General features: G+C 38.2%; 1 protein-coding gene across 9 annotated transcripts in view; it reads right to left on the minus strand.

The window, feature by feature from the left end:
• The window catches only part of HIBCH (3-hydroxyisobutyryl-CoA hydrolase), a 119901-nt gene that overhangs the window by 27251 nt on the left and 70118 nt on the right, over positions 1-22532 (minus strand). For 5 of the 9 annotated variants that reach the window (XM_054476867.2, XM_054476869.2, XM_054476864.2 and 2 more), the window contains exons 8-11: positions 20476-20621; positions 17956-18042; positions 14502-14560; positions 13246-13327 (exon numbers count right to left, since the gene is read on the minus strand). In XM_054476867.2, the coding sequence (XP_054332842.1) occupies positions 13246-13327; positions 14502-14560; positions 17956-18042; positions 20476-20621 (374 nt within the window). Of the gene's footprint in view, positions 1-1265; positions 2976-13245; positions 13328-14501; positions 14561-17955; positions 18043-20475; positions 20622-22532 lie in introns of those variants that run through there. The other 4 variants (XM_063647726.1, XM_063647729.1, XM_054476866.2 and 1 more) reach the window with 2 other exon arrangements.

The following is a 22532-nucleotide window of genomic DNA, read 5'->3' on the forward strand; positions in this document are numbered from 1 at the left end:
CAAAATCATTAGGTATAAGGTCAAAACATAAAACTTAATTTCAGGGCAGCATGGTGGCTTACACATGTAATCCTAACACTTTGGCAGGTCAAGGTGTGTGGAACACCTGAGGCCAACAGTTCAAGACCAGCCTGACCAACATGGTGAAACCCAGTCTACTAAAAACTACAAAAATTAGCTGGGCATGGTGGCGGGTGCCTGTAATCCCAGCTACTTGGGAGGCTGAGGCAGGAGAATCCTTTAAACCCGGGAGGTGGAGTTTGCAGTGAACTGAGACTGTGCCACTGCATTCCAGCCTCGGCGACAGAGCAAGACTCCATCTCAAAAAAATTTTTTTTAATTTCAATTTTATTTCTATATATCAAAAAATAGAAAATTAAATTTTAAAATGACACCATTTAAACATACATCAAAAAACACCAAATATCTAGGGATAAATCCAATGAAATATGTGCAAGCAAAAGTCTTCCACAAAGAAGATTCAACACCTACTTCCCTTTTGGGAGTCTGGAATTGAGGTATGTGCTAAAAGCAGAATGCCTACACTACCAGTCCCCAATAAACGTCCTGTGCACCAAGTCTCTAATGTACTTCACAAGATCTCAACTAGTTGCTGGAGGTGCAAGTATCCACTGGAAGAGGACTCTTAGGCACTTACACCTGATTTCCTCCAGACTCCACAATCTGTGCCTTTCCCTTTGCTGATTCTGGTTTGTATTCTTTTGCCACAAGAGTACAACTATACGTTGGTGCAGAAGCAATTGTAGTTTTTGCCATTACTTTTATGACAAAAAACATAATAATAGAGGCCGGGTGTGGTGATTCATGCCTGTAATCCCAGCACTTTGGGAGGCCGAGGCAGGCAGATCACGAGGTCAGGAGATCGAGACCACCCTGGCTAACATGGTAAAAACCCATCTCTACTAAAAATACAAAAAATTAGCCAGGTGTGGTGGCGGGCGCCTGTAGTCCCAGCTACTTGGGAGGCTGAGGCAAGAGAATGGCATGAACCCAGGAGGCGGAGCTTGCAGTGAGCCGAGATCATGCCACTGCACTCCAGCCTGGGTGACAGAGCGAGACTCCATCTCAAAAAATAAAAAATAAAAAACAAAAAACAAAACGTAATAATATATATATGTTGAGTCCTGTGAGTCCTTCTAGTGGGTTGCCAAACTCAGGAGTGATCTTGGGGACCCTTGACATAGAGGGCAATGAACCATTGCCTTTTAGCTTCCAATATTGTTGAGAAACCTGAAGCCTTCATATGTAACATCTTTTATTCCTTAAAAACTTGGAGGAACAGTGATTTCTTAAAAAGGATATAAAAGAACTATAAAGGAAAAAAGGATAAGCTGGATTACATTAAAATTAACATTTTCTGTTCATCAAATGACATCACTGAGAGAGAAAAGGCAAGTCACAGAAAAGAAGCTGATATGGTTTGGCTGTGGTCCCCACCCAAATCACATCTTAAATTCCCACGTGTTGTGAGAGAGACCCAGTGAAAGGTAACTGAATCATATGGGCAGATCTTTCCCATGCTGTTCTCATGATAGTGAATAAGTCTCACAAGATCTGATGGTTTTATAAAAAGGAGTTTCCCTGCACAAGCTCTCTCTTCCACGTGACTTGCTCCTCCTTGCCTTCTGCCATAATTTTGAGGTTCCCCAGCCTCATTGAAATATAAGTCCATTAAACTTCTTTCTTTTGTAAATTGCCTGGTCTGGGGTACGTCTTTATCAGCAGCGTGAAAAGAGATGAATACAGAGGATAATACATGCAATATGTATTATCAGACAAAGGATTTACATCCAGGAGGATTCCTACAAATTAATCATAAAGATTTAACAGGAACTTCATAAGAAAGACTACCCACATGGACGATAAATATATGAAATGGTGTTCAACTTCATTAATCATCATGGAAATGCAAATTAAAACCATAATGTCATGCTATTTTATATATCCCAGAAAGATTAAAATGAAAAAGACAATATCAAATGTTGGGCTGGGTATGGTGGGTCACGCCTGTAATCCCAGCACTTTGGGAGGCCGAGGCAGGTGGATCACATGAGGTTAGGAGTTAGAGACCAGCCTGGCCAACATGGTGAAACTCCAACTCTACTAAAAATGCAAAATTAGCCAGGAGTGGTGGCACATGCCTGTAATCCCAGATACTTGGGAGGCTGAGACAGGAGAATAGCTTAAACATGGGACGTGGAGCTTGGAGTGAGCTGAGATTGCGCCATTGCACTCCAGCTTGGGCAGCAAGAGTGAAACTCCATCTCAAAAACAACAACAACAACAACAAAATGCTGGTGAGAATGCGGAGCAACTAGTACTTGAATGTAAACTGATAACAACTATATGAGAAAATTATTTAACAGTAACTACCGAAGATGAATATACAGCTACCTGATGATTTTACAGCACTACTTCTGGGTATATAACCCATAGAAATGTGTGTCTATGTTACCACAAGGCCAAAACTGTTCACAGCAGGATTAACTCTAACAGTAAAATCCTACAAATAACTTCAAATGTCCAACAGTAGAAATGAATAAGTGAACTGCAATACATCAAACAACGGAGCATCTTAGAATGAACAAACTACTGTCATGTAAGTACAATCTGGATGAATCTCACAAATATAATGCTGAGCAAAAGAAACTAGACACAAAATGATACAATTTCATTTATATAAAATTAAAACAATCACACCTGTAATCCCAGCACTTTGGGAGGCCAAGGCGGGTGGATCAACTGAGGTCAGGAGTTCAAGACCAGACTGACTAATATGGTGAAACCCCATCTCTACTAAAAAATACAAAAATTAGCCAGGTATGGTGGCGGGCACCTGTAATCCCAGTTACTCGGGAGGCTGAGGCAGGAGAATTGCTTGAACCTGGGAGGTGGAGGTTGCAGTGAGCCAAGATCACACCATTGCACTCCAGCCTGGGTGACAGAGCAAGAATCTAAAAAAAAAAAAAACACTCAAACAAAACGTATGGTGTGAGAAACCAGTATAATGGTTATGTATTCTGGAGAAGAGGTAGTGAGTGGGAGGGCACACAAGTAAGACATCTGGGGCACTCTGTAAATGTTTCTTTGTGGCAGACTGCCACAATTACTACTTCAGACCTTCACTACGACAGTTACTACCGTTACTACTTGAGACTGTCATTACGAGACTGAATGAAGGGGGATGAACATAGAAAAGAAAACTTAGGACAAAATTAACTATTTTAAAGGAAGGGGCCAGGGGAAGAAGAAGAGGGCTTCCCGCTTCTAGTGAGCAAAGGCAGTGCCTGAGCTTCTTCAGCCCTTTGTATTTATTGGGTAACAAGAGCAAGGAGGAAGAGGTAATGATTGCTCAGCTGCTTAATTGATCACAGGTTCATATTATTACTAACAGGCTTCAGATGTACCGAATCTCAAGAAACATTGCACTTGGGGCATGACTGCCCTCAGCATTCCTTATGGGTGGCATACGCAGTTTGTCAGTTTGTCAACATTCTGCATTTATGAGAACAGTTTGTTGTTTACTCATATAGCCTCCAGTGGTAGGATACTGAGTTGATCACGACCCTCAATCTTTCAGCCTCCAACATTTCTTTTGTTCATGTGTGAAAAAAATTGAGGTATAAATATATGATTTCTGTATTTTTCTGTATGTTACACTTTAAAAACATGAGTTCTTAAAATATGCATACTCAGAAAAAACTCACAGAATTCAAGCAGTTAAGTATAACATAAGGACCATTACAATCTGCCCCCAGTCATCTTTTTGGCCGTATTTCCTGGTATGTTACTCCTTGTTCCTTGCTCTGCACTTTCCAAACATTTGTCTAAGTATGTGGTATTCTCTCTGGAATACCCTTTGGCACCTGGCAACTCACATAGACTTTGCTCAGATTACACTTCCTCATGAGGCCTCTCAGAATCCCTCCATCGTTTTATGGACATCCATAATAATGTGTGCCTCTACTTTAGACGCACTTGCCACACTGCATTGTAATTGTTTATATGTGTGTTCCACTAGATTGCAAACTCCCTGAGAACAGATACTGGATTGTCATTTTCATACTTCAGTGGCTGCTATGGCAACATTCATTCATTCATCATACCTATCATATGAAATATTTTGTCATAGGTGTCAGGAGATAAGGGTTAAGCAAGCTTCCAGGAGTTAATGGCGTGTGCTAGATATCACTCAATAAAGCAAAAGGTAAGAGGTTGACAGAAAAAGACATAACAGAATGGAGACAAGCAGACAGAGGTGCACAGACCTTCATGGAGTAACTGCCATTTTAAGGTATTTTACAATATTGCCACTAAAGATCTGGAGCTGTGTTGTGTTGTTGTAAGGCTTAAATGGGAAATATCTCTTGGCATTTGTCCTCAGGGTTAAATGAAACTAAGCTGAAGGTAAAATTTAATTCACAAGTATTTTAAGTTACATCATCTGTTATAGTGAAACCAAGCGACAAAAGCTCTATTATACTCTGTTAAATAGTCTTTAATTTTTTAAGCTAGTTTAAATCAAACATATTTAAGAGTTATGTTCTGCTTTGAATTGTAAATATTTTTCTAAGTAATCATCTTAAACCTTATAAACATATATCTATAAATCATTTCCAGAAGTGTTCCGACTGACAATAAACTGATACAAATACAAAATACTTAAGAACAAGTCAATGTCTATTTCATTGACTAGTGCAGTTTCACAGAAATATTTCTATTTTTTAGTATATTTTCACCAATCTGAAATGTCATTATTACTATATAAAGACCAAAACAGACCTTCAAAACATGGCACTAATATTCTTTTTCGTATCTACAATAAAAGGCTTAGAGCCAGTACAAGAAGCCTGCCTTTTGCAACCTGATCTTAAGACTTCTGGTAATTTCTTAAAGGCATTAACAATTTATATAAAATGAAAAGATACTATCTAAAGATGCAAGTACTACTATTTTATGTTTCCTAAATGCCAATGATAGCATTTAAGGGTCGCTAAGGCCCATCAGTGAACTAGAAAACTGTTTTCTCTTTTGTCTACATAAACTGATGGATTTTCCCCTTTATCATACTCTTTCCCCAAAGCACAATGTATCCATCAAAACTGGTATTAAACTGCTCTTATTAATAGCAATAAATGGTATACTATAATGGGTACATTCAGCAAATATAATGCATACATTTATAGGCCAAACTGTTAGTATGTCATTTTATTTTTTAAATAGTTCTACTGATGTTAAGTTATATACAATAAAATTCACTTAGCTTAAGTGCATGGTTCTATGAGTTTTGATAAGTGTATACAGTTGTATAATTAGCCCCACAATCAAGATATAGAACATTTCTAACACTCCAAAGAGTTCTCCTTACCCCCTGGCAACTGATCTATTTCCTATTCAAATACTTTTATCTTTTCTAGAATTTCATAAAAATAAAGCCATACAATGAGTGGTCCTTTGCATCTACCATCTTTTGTTGACATACTGCTTCCAAGATTTATCATGTTGTGTGTAGCAGCAGCTCATTCCTTCTTAGAGAAGTAGTATTCTGTTGTATAAATATATCACAATAAGTTTATTCAGTAATTAATATGCATTCAGCTGTTTCTAGATTTTGGCTATTATGAACAAAGTTCCAATGAACATGTAAATATAAGCATTTGTGTGGACTCGTGTTTACACTTTTTTGGATAAATCTCGCAGAGTGGGGCTGTTGGGTCTTGGTGAGTTTATGTTTAACTTTGTAAGAAACTGCCAAACTGCATTCTTGCAGCAATGTGTAAGTTCTAGGTGCCCCACATTTATATATGTGTGTATATATATACACATATATATATACACATATATATATACACACATATACACACATATATACACATATATATACACACATATATATACATATATATATACACACGAGTGCAGAACGTGCAGGTTTGTTACATAGGTATACACGTGCCATGGTGGTTTGCTGCACCCATTAACCCGTCATCTAGGTTTTAAGCCCCTCATATATTAGGTATTTGTCCTAATGCTCTCCCCTTCCCTTTGCCCCCTACCCTGACGGGCCCCAGTGTGTGATGTTCCCCTCCCTGTGTCAATATGTTCTCACTGTTCAACTCCCACTTATGAGTGAGAACATGTGGTGTTTGGTTTTCTATTCTTGTATTAGTTTGCCGAGAATGATGGTTTCCAGCTTCATCCACGTCCCTGCAAAGGACATGAACTCATTCTTTTTTTTACAGCTGCATAGTATTCCATGGTGTATATATGCCACATTTTCTTTATCCAGTCTCTCATTGATGGGCATTTGGGTTGATTCCAAGTCTTTGCTATTGTAAATAGTGCTGCAATAAACATACGTGTGCGTGTCTTTACAGTAGAATGATTTATAATCCTTTGGGTATATACCCAGTAAAGGGATTGCTAGGTTCTAGATCCTTGAGGAATTGCCACATTGTCTTCCACAATGGTTGAACTAATTTACACTCCCACCAACAGTGTAAAAGCGTTCCTATTTCTCCGCATCCTCGCCAGTATCTGTTGTTTCCAGACTTTTTAATGATCTCCATTCTAACTGGTGTGAGATAGTTATCTCATTGTGGTTTTGATTTGCATTTCTCTAAGGATCAGTGACAATTAACTTTTTTTCATATGTTTGTTGGCCATGTAAATGTCTTCTTTTGTTTGTTGTGAGAGGGAGTCTTGCTCTTGTCACCCAGGCTGGAGGGCAGTAGGGTGATCTTGGCTCACTACAACCTCTGCCTCCCGGGTTCAAGCGACTTTCCTGCCTCAGTCTCCACAGTAGCTGGGATTATATATGCGCTCTACCACACCTGGCTAATTCTTGCACTTTTAGTAGAGACACGGTTTCACCATATTAGTCAGACTGGTCCTGAACTCTTGACCTCGTGATCCGCCCGCTACAGCCCCCCAAAGTGCTGGGATTACAGGCGTGAGCCACCACGCCCGGCCATAAATGTCTTCTTTTGAGAAGTGTCTGTTCACATCCTTCACCCACTTCTTGATGGGGTTGTTTTTTTCTTGTAAATTTAAGTACCTTGTAGATTCTAGATATTAGACCTTCAGATGGATAGACTGCAAAATTTTTCTCCCATTCTGTGAGCTGCCTGTTCACTCTGATGAGAACTTCTTTTGCTGTACAGAAGCTCTTTAGTTTAATTAGATCCTATTTCTCAATTCTGGCTTTTGTTGCAATTGCTTTTGGTGGTTTAGTCATGAAGTCTTTGCCCATGACTATGTCCTGAATGGTATTGCCTAGGTTCTCTTCTAGGGTTTTTATGGTTTTAGGTCTTACGTTTAAGTCTTTAATCCATCTTGAATTAATTTTCGTATAAAGTGTAAGGAAGGGGTCCAGTTTCAGTTTTCTGCATATGGTTAGCCAAGTTTCCCAACAACATTTATTAAATACGGACTCCTTTCCCCATTGCTTGTTTTTGTCAGGTTTGTCAAAGATCAGATGGTTGTAGATGTGTGGTGTTATTTCTGAGTCCTCTGTTCTGTTCCATTGGTCTATATATCTGTTTTGGTACCACTATACCATGCTGTTTTGGTTACTGTAGCCTTGTAGTATAATTTGAAGTCAGGTAGCATGATGCCTCCAACTTTGTTCTTTTTGCTTAGGATTCTCTTGAGTACACGGGCTCTATTTTGGTTCCATATGAAATTTAGTTTTTTCTAGATCTGTGAAAAAAGTCAATGGTAGCTTGATGGGAATAGCACTGAATCTAAAAATTACTTTGGGCAGTATGGCCATTTTCATGATATTGATTCTTCCTATCCATAAGCATAGAATGTTCATCCATTTGTGCCCTCTCTTACTTCCTTGAGCAGTGGTTTGTAGCTTTTTTTTTTTTTTTTTTTTTGAGACAGTTTCCCTCCTGTTGCCCAAGCTGGAGTGCAATGGTATGGTCTCAGGTCACTGCAACCTCTGCCTCCTGGGCTCAACTGATTCTCCTGTCTCAGCCTCCTGAGTAGCTGGGATTATAGGCATATGCCACCACACTCAGCTAATTTTTGTATTTTTAATAGAGACAGGGTTTCACCATGCTAGCCAGGCTGGTCTCGAACTCCTGACCTCCAGTGATCTGCCTGCTTCGGCCTCCCAAAGTGCTAGGATTACAGGCGTGAGCCACCGCACCTGGCCTTGAAATATTTTTTATTGTTGTGTCTCTGCCAGGTTTTGGTATCAGGATGAGGCTGGCCTCATAAAATGAGTTAGGAAGGAGTCCCTCTTTTTGTATTCTTTGGAATATTTTCAGAAGGAATGGCACTAGCTCCTCTTCATACCTCTGGCAGAATTCGGCTGTGAATCTGTCTAGTCCTGGGCTTTTTTTGGTTGGTAGGCCATTAATTACTGCCTCAATTTCAGAACTTGTTATTGCTCTATTTAGGGATTTGACTTCTTCCTGGTTTAGTCCTGGGAAGGTGTATGTGTCCAGGAATTTATCCATTTCTTCTAGATTTTCTAGTTTATTTGTGGAGAGGTGTTTACAGCATTCTCTGATGGTAGTTTGCATTTCTGTGGGATCAGTGGTGATATCCCCTTTATCATTTTTTATTGTGTTTATTTGAGTCTTCTCTCTTTTCTTCTTTATTAGTCTGGCTAGTGGTCTATTTTGTTAACCTTTTCAAAAACCAGCTCCTAGATTCATTGATTTTTTTGAATCTTTATCTTCTTCAGTTTATCTCCTTCTTTATCTCCTTCAGTTCTGCTTTTTTAGTTCCTGTCTTCTGCTAGTTTTTGAATCTCTTTGCTTTTGTTTCTCTAGTTCTTTTAACTGTGATGTATCTTTATCTCCTTCAGTTCTGCTTTTTTAGTTTTTATCTCCTTCAGTTCTGCTTTTTTAGTTCCTGTCTTCTGCTAGTTTTTGAATCTGCTCTTGTTTCTCTAGTTCTTTTAACTGTGATGTAAGGGTGTCGATTTTAGATCTTTTCCACTTTCTGATGTGGGCATTTAGTGCTATAAATTTCCCTCTAAACACTGCTTTAGCTGTGTTGTGATTCTGGTACGTTGTGTCTTTGTTCTCATCGGTTTCAAATAACTTATTTCTGCCTTAATTTCGTTATTTACCCAGTAGTCATTCAGGAGCAGGTTGTTCACTTTCCATGTATTGTGCGGTTTTGAGTGAGTTTCTTAATCCTGAGTTCTAATTTGATCGCACTGCAGTCTGAGAGACTGTTATGATTTCCGTTCTTTTGCATTTGCTGAGGAGTGTTTTACTTCCAATTATGTGATTGATTTTAGAATAAGTGCTATGTGGTACTGAAAATAATGTATATTATGTTGATTTGGGGTAGACAGTTCTATAGATGTCTATTAGGTCCACTTGGTCCAGAGCTGAGCTCAAGTCCTGAATATCCTTGTTAATTTTCTGTCTCATTGATCTAACATTGGAAGTAGGGTGTTCAAAGTCTCTCACTATTATTGTGTGGGAGTCTAAGCCTCTTTGAAGGTCTCTAAAAACTTGCTTTATGAATCTGGGTGCTCCTGTATTGCTGCATATATATTTAGAATAGTTAGCTTTTCTTGCTACATTGATCCCTTTACCATTATGTAATGCCTTTGTCTTTTTTAACTGCTTTTGGTTTAAAGTCTGTTTTATCAGAGACTAGGATTGCAACCCCTGCTTTTTTGCTTTCCATTTGCTTGGTAAATATTCCTCCATCCCTTTATTTTGAACCTATATGTGTCTTCGCATGTGAGATGGGTCTCCTGAATACAGCACACCAATGGGTCTTGACTCTTTATCCAATTTGCTAGTCTGTGTCTTTTAAATGGGTGCATGTAGCCCATTTACATTTAAGGTTAATATTGTTATATGTGAATTTGATCATGTCATCATGATGCTAGCTGGTTACTTTGCCCATTAGTTGATGCAGTTTCTTCATAGTGTTGTTGGTCTTTATATTTTGGTATGTTTTTGCAGTGGCTGGTACTAGTCTTTCCTTTCCATATTTAGCGCTTCCTTCAGAAGCTATTGTAATACAGGCCTGGTAGTGACAAAATCTCTCAGCATTTGCTCATCTGGAAAGGATTTCCTTTCTCCTTCACTTATGAAGCTTAGTTTGGCTGGATATGAAATTCTGGGTTGAAAATTCTTTTCTTCAAGAATGTTGAATATTGGCCCCCACTCTCTTCTGGATTGTATGGTTTCTGCACAGGGATCTGCTGTTAGTCTGATGGGCTTCCCTTTGTGCGTAACCCGACCTTTCTCTCTGGCCGCCCTTAACATTTATTCCTTCATTTCAACTTTGGAGAATCTGAAGATGATGTGTCTTGGGGTTGCTCTTCTCAAGGAGTATCTTTGCGGCGTTCTCTGTATTTCCTGAATTTGAATGTTGGCCTGTCTTGCTAGGTTGGGGAAGTTCTCCTGCACAATATCCTCAAGTGTGTTTTAACTTGACTCCATTCTCCCATCACTTTCAGATACACCAATCAATCCTAGGTTTGGTCTTTTCACATAGTCCCATGTTTCTTGGAGGCTTTGTTCATTCCTTTTCATTCTCATTTCTCTAATCTTGTCTTCACATTTTATTTAAGTTGATCTTCAATCTCTGATATCCTTTCTTCTGCTTGATTGATTCAGTTATTGATACTTGTTCTTCAAGAAGATTTATGTTCTTCTCTAAACTGGTTATTCTAGTTAGCAGTTCCTGTAACCTTTTATCAATGTTCTTAGCTTCCTTGCATTGGGTTAGACCATGCTCCTTCAGCTCAAAGGAGTCTGTTATTACCCACCTTATGAAGCCTACTTCTGTCAATTCGTCAAACTCATTTCCATCCAGTTTTGTGCCCTTGCTGGAGAGGAGTTGTAATCATTTGGAGGAGAAGAGGCATTATGGTTTTTGGAATTTTCAGCATTGTTGCACTGGCTTTTCCTCATCTTCATGTGTTTATCTACCTTTGAGCTTTGATGCTGATGGCCTCTGAATGGGGCTTTTGTTTGGGTGTCCTTTTTGTTGATGTGAGGTGCTTGCTGAAGACAAAGGGAATACAGAATGGGTAGCAGAAGGAGGTAGTCATCAATACTAGCTACAACCATGTGATCAGCTGCAGAAATAGAGACTGTGATTGTCATAAGTATTTCCTCCATCTTTTGCTACAAACATGTTTGTGCATGTATATACTTGTACTAAGAAAATATCTTTATTTCCTTTTCCTTTATCATGTGACATAAGATTTACTGACTTCATATTGGCATTTAAGTACTGCTAACTTTATGTAATAGTATTTGGGTTGGGAATTGGTGCGTTTCTGGTCGTACAAAGGACAGTTGCATTATGTTAGGCATAATTATGACCTTATTATTGTCTTTATTTGAAGACTCAGGAGATGTGTATGGGTTCAAGTTGACAAGGGGTGGACTTGTGATGGTGAATACTGAGTGTCAACTTGACTGGATTGAAGGATACAAAGTATTGATCCTGGATGTGTCTGTGAGGGTGTTGCCAAAAGACATTAACATTTGAGTCAGTGGGCTGGGCAAGGCAGACCCACCCTTAATCTGGTGGGCACAAACTAATCAGCTGCCAGAGAATATAAAGCAGGCAGAAAAACATGAAAAGGAGAGACTGGCCTAGCCTCCCAGCCTGTATCTTTCTCCCATGCTGGATGCTTCCTGCCCTTGAACATCGGACCCCAAGTTCTTCAGTTTTGAGACTCAGACTGGTCCTCATTGCTCCTCAAGCTTGTAGACAGCCTACTGTGGGACCTTGTGATTGTGCAGGTTAATACTTAATAAACTCCCCTTTATATACATATCTCCTATTAGTTCTTTCCCTCTAGAGAACCCTAATACACCAACTTAAAGTTGGATTCTTTGAATTATAAAATGACTATTGATGTAAACATTCCTGGAAGTTGTTAATAATAACAATCGACTTTTGTGAGTTAGGGAAATAAATGGCTGGTCTACCTGCTCTAATTTATGCCTATCCTTGAAAGTTAACAAAATTCCAATACTGTATAAGATCCCACGGGACAAATTAACTTTGGATTTCCCCCTTAAGAATACAGTAAAAGGCCAGGTGTGGTGGCTCACGCCTGTAATCCCAGCACTTTGGGAAGCCGAGGTGGGTGAATCACTTGAGCCCAGGAGGTCGAGACCAGTCTGGCCAACATGGTGAAACCTTGTCTCACCATGGCTAAAATACAAAAAATTAGCCACCCATGGTGGCAAACGCCCATATAGTCCCAGCTACTCAGGAGGTTGAGGTGTGAGGATTGCTTGACCCTGGGAGGCTGAGGCTGCAGTGAGTTGTGACTGCACCACTGTCCTCCAGCCTGGGCAACAGGGCAAGATTCTGTCTCAAAACAACGAAAACAAACAAACAAAATACAGTGACAATGGAGGAAATGTTTTCATCTTTACAGGTAAGACTATCAAAATTTTTTCTCAATATGTTTCCTGACAACTGAAATGCTATGACTACATCTATAAACAGAAAAACATTATGGAATCATGATGTGGAGCCTAATATATATATATATGAAAAATGCTATCAGATGAAGACAAACTAAAACACCTTTTAAGTATAAGGAAACATACCTTTTCTTTCCTTTGTCTAGAAGTCTGAAATACTCCAAGTCTCATAATCATACTAGAGGTCCACAAATGTCAATACCTGATACGTACACATTTATACAAAAATGGCTCTTCTGCTAACAGTTATGTGTCAAAAGGATCAAAGTGTACCTAACACAGAAACACTACATAAGACTCAGCTATGGCAAGAGATGGAGTCTCTTGCTTGTTTAAAAAAGATCACTTTTTAATTAAACCTCCTGTTTAGAAAGACCATATTAAGTATAATTTATAGATCAATGTCCCAATTGCAATGTATCATAAGGTGACTAATCTCCAGTGACCCAGCCCTTCTAATTAAAATGTCCCTAAAACCTTCCTCCATAGGACAAGGAGGACTATTTGGAAATGAAGCATGCTTACTAAAGTCCTCTGTTACATTCAAAGGACATAAAACTAGATTGGCTTTGCCCTCAACGACCAGCAGGTAGACATGGCACTTGGATTTAGGTCAAGGTTAGTGGAACTGATTTCTGAAGCTCACTTAAATTTGGGAAAAAAGAAAACATAATGCATGGGCTATGTCACCACCAATGGAGCACTAATACCCCCTTAGAGAGGCTTCCCTGTCACCGGACTTCACTATGTTCACTCAGGGCAGAAAGGATTCCATTATTACCTTCAATTGCTCTAGGGCAAAAGATGAACCATCTTGCTGTAAGTTTTCAATAATTTCTTCCACAGTATTGGCTGAAAAACAACTATAAAAAAAGGAAATGTGATTTCACCAATGTGTAAGTGATTTCCTGTTTCTAACATACTGATGAATCTGAACATAGGCTTTCCCCCACCTCTATTTCAATAATGAAGAATTGTCTAACCTCTTTAACAGGATGTGAAAAGAAAGAGAGCATTGCTTCCCTGGGTAAGCATTAACATAAAATAAAATCTAAATTTTATTTTTTCTTTTGCATTTTTGCATCTGTTATATTTCCATGTAAAGAAATAATTCAGCAATGAAAAATCGATGCTTCTAAATTGTAGAGATGGTTGTCTTATTTTCTAATACTTTTCCTCCTCTTGTTTCCCAAAGCCAGTCTGTCAATCTCTCAAATCATCACACGAAACCTTTTTTGCTGATCGGCTTGATAAGATCTTCAGAGAAGATGAGTTTAAAAAGGTAAAAATTAATACAATTATTATTTTTTAGCTTCTCTTCTCCACTTAAAAAAAAAGATATTTTGCACTAATATAAACTCAAATCACTGCACAAAATCTTTTTGCTGTTCAGCTTGGTAAGATCTTCAGAGAAGATGAATTTACAAAAATAAAAGTTAATTCAATTATTATTTTTCTAGCTGCTCTTCCCCACTTTAAAAAAAGAGGTATTTTGTACTAAGATGAATTCTCATGGTAGATTACTTAAATATAATGAATTTATTTCACCCAGAAAGAGAGGGAAAGAAGCTACTTTCAAAGGTAAGTGAAAAAAAACCCTATGCTGGCCAGGCATCACGCCTGTAATCCCAGCACTTTGCGAGGGTGAGGAGGGCGAATCACCTTAGGTCAGGAGTTGGAGACCAGCCTGGCCAACATGGCGAAACCCTGTCTCTAATAAAAATACAAAAGTTCGACAGGCATGGTAGCAGGTGCCTGTAGTCCCAGCTACTCAGGAGGCTGAAGCACAAGAATTGCTTGAACCCAGGAGGCGGAGGTTGCAGTGACCTGAGATTGCACCACTGCACTCCAGCCTGGGGGACAGAGCAAGACTCTGTCTCAAAAAAAAAAAAAAAAGAAGGGAAGCTCTATATTGTCTGATCTCAGAATTCAGTGCACTATCAAATACAATGTAATTAAAATGGTAATTATGTTAGCAAATTCATTTTAACATAGTCTTTCTAAAGGAATATATAACTGAGATCTCTTTTTAGGTACCTGTTTATTTTGTCCATGTGTTCCTCAAGTATAAAAGACTTGTCCCGATCAATCTTAGACTGTTTGAAAAGAAAAATCTTTTAATAAATTTGAACACAATTTTTTAATCCTTAAAAATTCATGTTTAATGATACACTTTGTGAAAGACTGTCACTTGTCACTTTCAGTCAAATTACATCTAACTGTCTCATAAATAACTACCACTGTGTGATCAAGATTCAGACAGCATGTAGAACTCTAGACTAGCTCTTAAAAGTATCAATGGCAAAAATGTTCTAGTATTTTTATTTACATGTATAAATATATGTAACCACTATTACATTTGACACATTGTCATTAAAACCTGAAAGGTCAACCTGCCCAAATTTCCATCCTAGCCAGAAATTCCCACCATATACCTGGTATGCCTGCAGCTGTGACCTTCAGGGAGAGAAAACAGCACCTCTCAAGGAGGAGTTCACAAATGCTGGAACAACTGAATAATTAGGTTTCTGTTGTTGTTTTAATTCTGGAACAAAAACCAATGCTAGCATGTTTGTAGTTCTAGTTAATCTCTTTCACCTTAACCACTTCCCACATGACACAGTTTTGTGTCCCCTCATGATCCAGGTCCTTCTCATGGACAAGTTCCAGTTTATCAAGGTCATTCTTCACGTAGGGGACACCTATCTTAGCTGCAGGTGTGGCTGGATGGTAGCAAAGTACAAGAGGGTTCTGCAGGCCCTTGATTGCTTCGGATATACTTTTCTTAATTGGACTAACTCTGAGTTAGTGTTGAGACAGGCCTATGATTGCAGCTGATTTACACTAAGCTCCAATTAAATAAGACTTTTTTTTTTTTTTACGACCTGTGCCACTGTAGGCTGTGTTTCTCCTATTCTGTACTTATGAATTTAGTACTTTGGGTTAAAACACAAGATTTGCACTTATCTTTATTAAATTTCACATTATTACTACTGAGCAGATCACTCTAAACTCTAAGGGTTGTTTTTTCATCCATATTCTTTTTCCTAATTTAACTTGTTTTTCTTAGTTCTAAATCAACTTGATCAAAATGCTATCAGTGGTCACCAAATCACTTGAGAAAAATGCTGAATAAGCCCAAGATGACTTCCCTACAAACTAACTCCTGTACATTTAGTAGAACTCTTTGATAAGCCCCTTCAACCACCGCAAAGCATAATTCATCCCGTATTTACTCAATTCGACAACAGGAGACTATCAAATGCTCTCATAAAAACAGGTGAAATCCTCATGTGCTCTGTATTCATATTCTCTCCACCAAGTACTTGGTGGCCCTGCCAATCTGCACTCATGTTCTTCAGTTCTGGGTAATTTTTTTGGTACTATTTCTCCAAATATTTCCTTCCCTCTATCTTGTTTACTATGAATTCCTAATGATTAGATTTTGGACCTCTTGGAATAATACCTCTAGTTTTCCATTCTCTCCCTTTTCTATTTCATTATCCTTTTCTGTTAGAGTTTTCCTCAACCACAGATTTTAATCTGTTCCGGGTTTTTTATTCCCAACTTTTGTTATCATTTTTAAAATTTTACAGGCATAACCACTACCAAGGTCAGCCAGTAGCCATCAACATCTAGGCAAGGCCCTCCAGCAGCAAAACAATTATGACTCACCGAAAGCTTAGATGATCATTAGTATTTTTAGCTAAATTATTTTATAATTATAAATTAATAAGATACGTACTTGTGTTTAGAAATGATGCTCCTGCACACTTAATAGACTACAGTATAGTGTAAAAGTTTTTATGAGCACTGGAAAACCAAAACCTTCATGTGACTAGCTTTATTGCCACGGTGTGGAACCAAATTCAGATTCTCTGAGGCATGCCTATATTATTCTTTGAATTATCTTTATAACATCTGTTGTTGTTTAACAGGTAGAATATTTTCCTCTTAACAGTTATAGATTGGTATTTGTCTTTTTAAGTTTCCTTCTTCTTGCGTTAACTGTTTCCTTCCAGTGCCTTTGTTGTTTGTTTTGGCCTAGGAATATTTGTTTTTCTATGCAAAGCACTAAAATTAGGAAGCTTTGTGTCTAACGTTAATTGCAAGTTATGGGATTCTCAATTGTATATTACATTATAAGACGATCAGGCAAGATGTGTTATTAAGGGGTCCACGAATTTCATTGTCTATGGGTTTTTTTTCTTCCAATGTATTGCTTAAGAGTGGGGTGGGATGCAGCGGTTCTGCAAGCCAACTAGGGAAAAGGGACAGAGGTCTTCCAACTTAGTATATCTCACCTCTCTTCAGTAGGGTACTTCACCAATCTCTACTGTCAGCTAGACCTGCCTGATTTGGTTTCTCTAAGGAGTAAGTCTCTACTCTTCTGCCAGGCTACTGGAAGATAGCTACTCTCAGTTGTACAAGAGGACTTGTGGAGGGGCCAGGTGCAGTGTTCATGGCTATAATCCCAGCACTTTGGGAAGCCGAGGAGGGTGGATCATTTGAGGTCACAAGTTCAAAACCAGCCTGGCCAACATGGTGAAACCCTGTCTCTACTAAAATATAAAAATTAGCTGGACATGGTGGCGCACGCCTGTAATCTCAGCTACTGGGGAGGCTGAAGCATGAGAATCGCTTGAACCTGGAAGGCGGAGGTTGCCATCAGCCAAGATTGCGCCACTGCCCTCCAGCCTAGGTGACAGAGCAAGACTCTGCTTCAAAAAAAAAAAAAAACTTATAATAAATCCTCCTGTTTTTCTGCCCCATTCTACACCCTAGTCTTCAGAGGGACCTGGTCCCTTTAGAAGGGTCTACAGCAAGAATCAGCTGACTTCTTACTGGCTTTCAGAGTTCTTTGGTTTAAGTTAGCAGCACTCATCCTGTTGATTTCAAGCTTCCAAAATACTAACATCTCATGTCTGCCACTGTCTCCTCTTCTGTTCTACTTGTCTTTGTGGGTTTATGCCTTTTTTTATTCACTTATTACAATTTTGAATGGTGTTTTAGGAGGCAGCACGTATTCAATCATGTTTAACTAGAAGTTATGGAGTGTTTTTAAAGATTCTTGGCTCTTACAAGAAAATTTAAGTCAGACAACGTAAGTAAGGAATTAAAAATACATGCTGCAATATACTTTATTAAATATAAATAAATGTCAAGAGTTTCCATCTCCACAAATAGTGTTAACATTGAACACCGTTTACAGAAATGCCAAAATCCTTGCAAAGAATGATCACAAGGCTATGCACTGAAGTTAACCAGCAGTGGGAAGACAGCTATGCAGCTGCACAGGAAAGAAGTCATCTTATTAGCTGGCTATACTAACAACTGTGAAGCACTGATTCTTCCACCACGCTTTAAAGCAAATAAATCCTTAGTACATTTATTTATATTTACAAACTATAATATTCACCAACTGCCAGTTTTTTAATCACTTTCCCTCCCCATGAATTAAAACCTGAGGTTAGAATATTAACAAGATTACCTCTGTATGGTAATTTTCTAAGACAGATGCAATATTTTCTTTTGAAGGAGATTTCAAGGCTAACAAATCTTCCTCTAACATGGCCAACTAAAGGGGAGGGGGAAAAAAAGGAAAGATCTGAGATCCAGTAGAAACATAGAAAGCTTTATAAATATCTCATCTTCTTTTTTAGAATTCTTGACTTTAAATTATGAGGCTCTCTCTTCAGGTGAATCACTGAAAGAAATTTTGACTTAAGTTGAATGAACAGGTATTCCCACACAGCAAATGTAGCCTTCAAAAGAATGGATAAAGATGGAAGAAATTAAGGAGAAATAGAGACTTTTATCTTTGTTTCTCTCAGCCTATTGAGTACTTGGAACCAAAGACCTACATATAAATTTTATTTTATTTTTAATTAATTTTAACCAAAATTGCCACAAATGATTAGTGGCTACCACAGTCAATGCACAACACTATAATATAGCTTCACTTATTTATCCATCTAATCCCTCACTTAATATACCCTACACTGAGCCAAATAGGACTTTTTACTGTTCCCAAAACATAGCTAATGCTTTCTTGCCCCTGTGATTTCATTAAATGTTTCCTTTACCTGACAATACCTTTTCCTGATAATACTCACCTTAAGGCCAGCTGTATTGCAACCTTTATGAAAAGGCTTCTAGTCCTTTCTTACAGGTAAGCTCTTCCTCCTTTCAATTCTTTGAGTATTTTCTTTGTATTATTTTTACACTTACCGTACTTTACCTCTGCCAGATGAGCGAGATGGTTATTTATCTTTTGTACCCACTTATAATCGCATCCCCAAAGTATATTCCTCTTTTTCATATCCTCTATAGCCCTGAGAATGTCTGTCTACTCATTGCAGATACTAGTATTGAACACATTGACAAAGAAAGGGGTTATGCATCAGCTCTCTCTTATCCTAAATTCCACTGTAATCAAGGGTGTCCCTTCTAGACAGGATAATCGCATGCCCATGTTTCCTTCCTGTTATAGCTCAAGGGAAGCATGAGATTACTCAATGTGACTGAAGATGCCTACAACAAGGAGAAAGATCTGAATCTTTGGCCAAACATGATAGAAGGCCTTCATAACAGTGTCTCTGTTCAATTTTGTATGCTTCATACATTTTACAGAATCTGTACCAGTGTGAGAAACAAGACCAAAGCTCATCAACATAAAAATTTCCACAGCCAATTTATAAAGTTTGTGAAGAGAATTCTATTAGTGACCATACAGTACATTTTTATGCTATCCAGCTGTTTTACTTCAACGGCCAAAGTGGACGTGTGAGAATAAATCATCATCATTTGTAAAACGTCCTTGGGGGAACTCACATGATAGTCCAACTGTCAGTATAATCTCTGGCATCCTTACCCAAAACAGAAGAATGTTACAGATATGAGGATAAAAAGGGCCATCCTTTATAATATAAAAGAGACTCTCAATGAAAAATCTGGTCACCTCTAAAAATATAAAACTGCATTAAAAATATTAATAATAGTTAAATTTTGAGTGTTTACTATTTGTCAGTTACTGGGCTAAGCATGCAACATACATTTTCTAATTTAATTTTTATAGCTTTCCTTGCCGTATCCTAAAACACCCTTCCCTTAAGATCAGCTATTCATCTGATGACCATGTGCTTCCTTGAAAGCTGACTTTACCCCACAGATCCAAGGATAGAGTGTGCATTACCTAGGATAGGCCAGTTGGTATATTCTACCTAATCATACGGTTCAGGAATGAGATAAGCCAGTCCAGTCAGAGTGAATCAAGCCAGGTGAAGCAAAATACATCCTAAGTCTCTTGCTGGGTATTCTGAGGCAAAACTACCTTGAACTGGGTCTTCTGTCACATGTAACACAAGGAGTTTCAACTACTATGTAATAGTGTCATCTCCATTCTGCAGACGGGAAAATGGGGGGCAAAAGAGGCTAAGTTCCAGTTAAGACTTAAACTCAAACTATCTATATATTCTTTTCCACTACGTTATCCTGTGCTGAGAAAATCTGCCCCATTGTTTAAAAAAAAAAAAAAAAAAGAGCAAAGATAAGTAACATGTGTTCCTTGTAACAGATGTGTTTTTAGAAAAGTCAAATGCAATTACTTTCAATGCACTAGGGAAACTCATAATCAAAAGAAGCCTTCAAAATGTCCTCATAAAATAAAAGGCTATCTTTTTATATATAAATTTAGATTTGTACACATTAGACTTTCTTAAGGTAGGCGTGACTTTTTTTTTTAAGAGACTCTAATTGTTTACTTAAAAATACTCACTGAAGGTGCCAACCCTGAATCCAGGTATCATTATCTCCAGTTTGCATATGAGGAAACAGAATTAGAGAGCTTACGCACTTTCTCCAAGGTAACACAGCTATAAACTAATAGGTCCAGGATTCACACCACGATTTCACCAGAAGTCTGTGGATCTCAACCACCCATTGTACCTTCCCACGCACTATTTTGTGTTGTTATTCCAACAATGTAAAATGCAAACATCCGAAAAAGTACCTTTTCAGAATCTACAAAGTGTGTAGCAATTCCTGCTCTGTACACATCTCTTCCTTTTAGTCTGAATCCTGTTAATGCAAGGAAGTAACCAAGTTTTCCTTGGAGTCGTGGCAAGAAATAACCTCCACCCACATCAGGGAACAGTCCTGTAATTAAATGTAACAAAAAGAGATAATGGTGATTCAAATGAAAAAGATAAATATAACCTCTTTGCTGTACATCACACAAACCATTTCTCTCTGGAGCTTGAATATACATTACAAATATTATTAAACTAAGTACTATACACTACAATCAATATCACAAAAGACTTGCTATAAACTGTGCTAACTTGGATATTTTTCAAAACCTTCATGTCTCATTTCTTTTTTTTTTTAAATTTATTTATTTATTTATTATTATTATACTTTAGGTTTTAGGGTACATGTGCACAATGTGCAGGTTAGTTACATATGTATACACGTGCCATGCTGGTACGCTGCACCCACTAACTCGTCATCTAGCATTAGGTATATCTCCCAGTGCTATCCCTCCCCCCTCCCCCTACCCCACAACAGTCCCCAGAGTGTGATGTTCCCCTTCCTGTGTCCATGTGTTCTCATTGTTCAATTCCCACCTATGAGTGAGAATATGCGGTTTTTGGTTTCTTGTTCTTGCGATAGTTTACTGAGAACGATGATTTCCAATTTCATCCATGTCCCTACAAAGGACATGAACTCATCATTTTTTATGGCTGCATAGTATTCCATGGTGTATATGTGCCACATTTTCTTAATCCAGTCTATCATCATTGGACATTTGGGTTGGTTCCAAGTCTTTGCTATTATGAATAATGCCGCAATAAACATACGTGTGCATGTGTCTTTATAGCAGCATGACTTATAGTCCTTTGGGTATATACCCAGTAATGGGATGGCTGGGTCAAATGGAATTTCTAGTTCTAGATCCCTGAGGAATCGCCACACTGACTTCCACAAGGGTTGAACTAGTTTACAGTCCCATGTCTCATTTCTATAGAAGTCAGTAAAGTATTTGATGACACAATGTTTTGTATATTAGAAGTACTCAATGTTACCTAAATTTTCTTACCACTGATTCACTTTTGGAGAATCTCCAAAATAGGTAAAAATTCCAAAAAAATTTATTTCCAAATCAGCACAGGAAAAAAAAAAATACATAACCTATGGCCTATTATAGCAAAATTACCATTTAAATCATGTCCCAACCTTAGTCAATTATCTAATATTCAAGATGTTTAAATATTGATGCAATAACCATGAGTCCTACTAAATGAACAGGTTTATACCTAATAAAATCATTTGCATTTATGCTTTTCTTGCACTATGCTTTTCTTAACCATCAGTATTTAAAAATTCTCTACGGGTAACAACTTAAAATAGCATATAAGGCTAGGCGCAGTGGCTCACGCCTGTAATCTCAGCACTTTGGGAGGCGAAGACAGGCAGATCACCTGAGGTCAGGAGTTCAAGACTAGCCTGGCCAACATAGTGAAACCCCGTCTCTACTAAAATTACAAAAATTAGCCGAGCATGGTGGCACATGCCTGTAATCCCAGCTACTGGTGAGGCTGAGGCAGGAGAATTGCTTGAACCCGGGAGGCAGAGGTTGCAGTGAGCTAACACCACTGCACTCCAGCCTGGGCAACAGAGCAAGACTCCACCTCAAATAAAAACAATAATAATAATAAAATAAAGAAAATAGCATATATACAACTAATTACCAGCACACTCCTTTGGATGTTTAAGATCTTAAACAATTGTGACCCTCTAGTTTTATAACTCATGTATCTGTTCTAAAGTTTCCTTTAATTATGTTCGGATAAAAATGCAAGCACTAAAATTCTCTCCAGTTCTACTTTACAAAAAGGTTCTAGACTTAAAAGAAAAAGCATGATGCTCCTGTAAACAGAAATATCTCTTAGTATCTCAAACTAGCTAGGTCTCAAGTTAAACTCATAACCTCCCCGCACCATTCCCACAATCTTCCTCCAGCATCACCTACCTCAATAAAGGGTGCAAGTATCCAGCTTTGACACC

The sequence above is a fragment of the Pongo pygmaeus genome, chromosome 11, assembly GCF_028885625.2.
Source record: "Pongo pygmaeus isolate AG05252 chromosome 11, NHGRI_mPonPyg2-v2.0_pri, whole genome shotgun sequence".
Lineage (NCBI taxonomy): Eukaryota > Metazoa > Chordata > Mammalia > Primates > Hominidae > Pongo > Pongo pygmaeus.